The 5,242-nt window shown below is 40.2% G+C and overlaps 1 protein-coding gene across 1 annotated transcript; it reads right to left on the bottom strand.

The window, feature by feature from the left end:
* Nucleotides 1-3,236: 3,236 nt before the first annotated feature.
* Nucleotides 3,237-4,661, bottom strand: LOC131987776 (uncharacterized). Its single transcript, XM_059352638.1, has 2 exons — nucleotides 4,593-4,661; nucleotides 3,237-4,223 (listed from the first exon to the last, which is right to left on the bottom strand). The coding sequence occupies exons 1-2, from the start codon at nucleotides 4,659-4,661 to the stop codon at nucleotides 3,237-3,239; spliced, it is 1,056 nt and encodes a 351-aa protein (XP_059208621.1).
* Nucleotides 4,662-5,242: the final 581 nt, after the last annotated feature.

Raw genomic sequence — 5,242 nt, 5'->3', positions numbered from 1 at the left:
TTTATTTAAAACATTTTTTTTCGTTTATTTTGGTTGAAAGGACGCTACTCTTTATAGAAGCGATGTTTGCCTGGATTCATGATGTCCACGATTACAATCAATGATACTGGTTAAAGCTGTATTGTTTTTTGTATTTTATTTGTTTTCTGATCAAATGCATTTGACTAATTATTCCTAAACATCTAATCCAAATGGCTATAATTCAATGGTTTGATTCTACAAACTGTCTTTTAAATTTGTGCTGCATTTTTCTAATGTATTTTGGAATGTATTTTTACTGTTAAAGTTGTTGTAGGACTGTTGAGTATTACTTGTTGGAATGTTTTGACCCCAGGAAGACTAGCCAACTGCCACGGCACAAGCTAATGGGGATCCTTTAATAAAACATAAAACATAAAACATTATGTGCAGCCCTGAGCTGCATAGCTGGCGTCTAGTTTAGTTTAGAACGAATGATAGACGGATTATGAAAGCTGCCCAGGTGTCATTTAGTTCAGCAGCTCCACCCATCTACCTGCAATGAGCCTGCAGAAAAAGGCTTTATAGTCTTTTTTTTCCATAAACTAGCTGGCGGCTAGTTTAGTTTCAGCAATCTCCTGCAGGTTAACACTGTATATACAGCATTTCAAGCTCCGCTTTGAAAACAACTGTGTTTGAGCTTTCCTGATATTAGCAGAAGGCTGGATCAGAAAGTATTTCCTGCAGCCTTGTTAAAAAAAAAAAAAAAACACCCTTAAAAATTTGTTCAGCTAATGAAAACCAAGTTGGATATGAAGGTAATTCATTGGAGAAAAGGTTATATTAGCTTTCTAATTCAGCAGCTAGCTTCCGTGATTGGTTCGGAGGAGTGGAGTCACCCTGAGAGACGCAGAGACAAAGAGTGGTTTAATTCCCTCAGTGAAGGCCGGAGCTGCATGAGAAACCAATCTGAGAGCTATTATCTTCTTCTCCTCTCATCAAATTGGAAGCAGGTCTGATTTGGCCTTAATCGAGCTAATCTCCCCCGCTGCTTCTGCACAAAAACTGGCTGCAGCTCAAATCATTTCCCTGCCTGAAGAAGAATATTGGTCATTTTCTTTTAGCACCAGGACTCTTATTAAGAGGCATCTCTAATTTTCTCTCTGTCTCACCGAGGGGTTCAGGAGGAGGAGGAGGAGGAGGAGGAGGAGGAGGAGGAGGAGCGGGTGTCGGCACGTGATTGCAGTTACCTAGTAACGGTCCGGCGGTGCCCCCGGGATCGTGGCCGGGTGGGGTGACGGAGAGCAGAGGGAGAGCTGAAATTGCATTCCATTAGTGCTAATACGGAGACATTAAGAGTCTCGTCTGAAGCGCAGGCCGCTAACGATTACGGTCACTAATTCACCCAATCAGCTCGCGAGCAGACGCTTCATGAAGTCATAACGACCTCGCCGCCTCTCCTCGCCGGCTATTACCGCGTGATTGACAGCAGCCAGGGCTTTGTTTTAAAGCGAGCGCAGAGAGGAGAGAAAGGCCAAGAGGAGAAACATCAGCGTCACTCCTCCATCCTGACAGCTATTTATATTAAAGGTGCATACCGCAGAGGGTTTTTTTTTTTTTTACACTGATTTAGCCCTTTTATCGCATTCCTGTTGATCATTCCTAAACTGCCATCAGCGTCAGATTAACTTCACTTTATTGCTTCAATCGATATATTTTCAATCAGAATTTAAACTGTTAAATATTTAGATAAAATCAAATTATTTCATCCTGCAGGAAAGTGTTTCAGAACAAAGAGTGGAAAAAAACAAAACTCTTCTGTTAATGTCAGGAAGGCCACGTTTCAGAAACTACATTGTAAAAAATAAATAAATAAATAAAAAAACCCTGTAATAAAGTAACTTCAGCGAAACATCAGCGTCACTCCTCCATCCTGACAGCTATTTATATTAAAGGTGCATACCGCAGAGGGGTTTTTTTACACTGATTTAGCCCTTTTATCGCATTCCTGTTGGTCGTTCCTAAACTGCCATCAGCGTCAGATTAACTTCAGTTTATTGCTTCAATCGATATATTTTCAATCAGCTTGTACAGAATTTAAACTGTTAAATGTTTAGATAAAATCAAATTATTTCATCCTGCAGGAAAGTGGCAGAACAAAGAGTGGAAAAAAACAAAACTCTTCTGTTGATGTCAGGAAGGCCACGTTTCAGAAACTACATTGTAAAAAATAAATAAATAAAAAAAAAAAACCTGTAATAAAGTAACTTACCTTCAAATAACAGAAAAAAAAGTTATTTCACAAATATTTTTAATAAAAATTCAGATAATATACAGTTAATATATGTATTTTAATGTATTTTTACTGTAACATATATTTACCATTTTTTACAATTTCTTTTGACATTTTTTTACATTAAATTTAAACTATAAAAAAAAACTTTTTTATATTTTTACATATATTTCAATGTAATTTAACATTTAAGACTATTAAGAAATGTAATAATTCTGTAAAAAAATCTATAATGTCCCATTATATTAATTTACATATTTCAACATTCATCTTACAGTTAATATTTGTTATAAAAGTAATTTATTGGTTTTTTTTTAATGCTATAGAAAGTGTTTTAGAGTGTACAGTATTTAATTAGTAGAGAAAAAGCACTTTAACATCCATCCTCAGTACAGTGAATATACTGCTTTAACCAGAGTTGTTGTGGTGTTTAAACTGAGTAAACAGTCAGAAAAGTTGTGAATTAAAAACAAAACAAAAAAGCAGCAGTGACATAAGAGAAATCCATCACAGATGGTGAAAACCAACAAGAGTTTTACCTCACAATCCTTCAGACAGAAATAATCTGCTGAGAGAAAGTTTGTTTTAAGGAGAAAAAATGTAACTAAACATGAAACGATAAATGTTCTTCAGTTTGATTACAGAGAACGACTCCACCTCTGCATGACGGCTTCATTTGTAGTCATGAAGCTAAATAATACAAATCAAAGTGAGATAAGAGTGGAAATGTTGATGACTAAAGCGCGGCTGAAACAGCGGGGCGTGTTCACCTGAAGAGCCTTCAGGGAATAACGCCCATTTAGTTTAAGATGTGAGAAATAAGAGAGTGGAGCTGCTGAGGGCAAACTACTGCTGCTAAATCTGGTTTCCAGGTACTTCAGGTCCCCGTGAACCACAAGCTACCTCACCTGTCCGTGAGCTGCAAAGCATTCTGGTGACTGAAGGGCCAACACAGAAATCTGATGTTTGCAAAGTTCAGTCCGTTTCAGTGGAACTCTGGTGGTTCTGGTGGTTCCGGTTCGTCTGGTCTCCTGTGAACGATCCGGTCTTTCTCTGGTGGTTCCGGTGTGTCTGGTCTCTTGTGAATGCGCCGGTCGAACTCCGGTGGTTCCGGTGGTTCTGGTTCGTCTGGTCTCTTGTGAACGCTCCGGTTGTACTCCGGTGGTTCTGGTTCGTCTGGTCTCTTGTGAACGCTCCGGTCGTACTCTGGTGGTTCTGGTTCGTCTGGTCTCTTGAAAACGCTCCGGTCGTACTCCAGTGGTTCCGGTGGTTCTGGTTCGTCTGGTCTCTTGTGAACGCTCCGGTCGTTCTCTGGTGGTTCTGGTTCGTCTGGTCTCTTGTGAACGCTCCGGTCGTACTCCAGTTGTTCTGGTTCGTCTGGTCTCTTGTGAACGATCCGGTCGTACTCCAGTGGTTCCGGTGGTTCTGGTTCGTCTGGTGTCTTGTGAACGCTCCGGTCGTACTCCAGTGGTTCCGGTGGTTCTGGTTCGTCTGGTCTCTTGTGAACACTCCGGTCGTACTCCAGTGGTTCTGGTTCGTCTGGTCTCTTGTGAACACTCCGGTCGTACTCCAGTGGTTCCGGTGGTTCTGGTTCGTCTGGTCTCTTGTGAACACTCCGGTCGTACTCCAGTGGTTCTGGTTCGTCTGGTCCCTTGTAAACGCTCCGGTCATACTCCGGTGGTTCCGGTGGTTCTGGTTCGTCTGGTCTCTTGTGAACGCTCCGGTCGTTCTCTGGTGGTTCTGGTTCGTCTGGCCTCTTGTGAATGCTTCGGTCGTACTCCAGTGGTTCTGGTTCGTCTGGTCTCTTGTGAACGCTCCGGTCGTTCTCTGGTGGTTCTGGTTCGTCTGGTCTCTTGTGAACGCTCCGGTCGTTCTCTGGTGGTTCCGGTGGTTCTTGTTCATCTGGTCTCTTGTGAACGCTCCGGTCGTACTCCGGTGGTTCTGGTTCTCTTGTGAACGCTACAGTTGTACTCTGGTGCCGACCAGAACAACCGTCCGTTTGCACCGACAACGAAACCCGACTAGAATCCAGTGTGATTAAAGGAAGTGAACCAAACTTGTCATTGCAGAATGATCAACATTTTGCTCAGAATAACTGAATATTCCCTTGGTGGTAGATGGGTTAGGGTTAGGATGGTGGTCTCCTCTACAGCTGTATGATCACAGCACATCGTCTGTGGAAATAATGGATCGACACGTTTTTGGCGCCCTGGAGCCTCAACAGGAGCTCCTTCTGACCGTCTCTCTCCACCTTAGTTTGGTGTACACCAGAGCAAATTATGGCCGCTAGAATCAAACGTTTGCTCTTGGTTCCATCTTGCTTTGTTTATTTACTTTTTACGTAATTTTTCACCGCCAACTTTCCAACCACTAAGAAATAATAGTGCGAGTAGATTTCAGCCCTCCGCATTCGTACACGCCCCTCTGCAAATACTAACTACAGTAAAGACACTGTTCCTGAGTTTTGTCCCTCATAATTGTTTTTTTTCTGATTAATTTGTGTTTTCTTGAAAATTTGAGGATTTTTTTTTTTCTTGTTTATGTCTCACAAACTGGTCAATTTTGTTTCTTGTCATAAAATGTTCTCATACTTTTTTCTTATAAAATTGTGATTTTTTTCTTGTAAATTTATTTGTTTTTTTCTCGTAAAATTGTGATTTTTTTCTTGTAAACTTGTTTGTTTTTTTCTCGTAAATTTGTGTTTTTTTTCTTGTAAAAGTCTTTTTTTCCCCATATTTTTAAAACTTTTTCTTGTAAATTTGTGATTTAAATAAAAAAAAAATTCTTATAAAATTTTCAAGAAGAAAATGTGCGGTGTGTGGTGACCTTTGAACTTTCCTTTTTAATGTATTTTTGGTGAAATTTAAATCATTGTTGACTATTTGTCGTGTGTGTGTCTGTGCTCTGTGATATTTGGATCATTGCTTCATCATTAGAGACACTTTTTTTAAATTTTATCTCTATCACAGCTACTAACAATTAAAGCCCAAA

This window comes from Centropristis striata, chromosome 16 (genome assembly GCF_030273125.1).
Source record: "Centropristis striata isolate RG_2023a ecotype Rhode Island chromosome 16, C.striata_1.0, whole genome shotgun sequence".
Lineage (NCBI taxonomy): Eukaryota > Metazoa > Chordata > Actinopteri > Perciformes > Serranidae > Centropristis > Centropristis striata.
The sequence above is the reverse complement of the archived record's forward strand: the minus strand, read 5'-3'. Positions and strand labels throughout refer to the sequence as shown.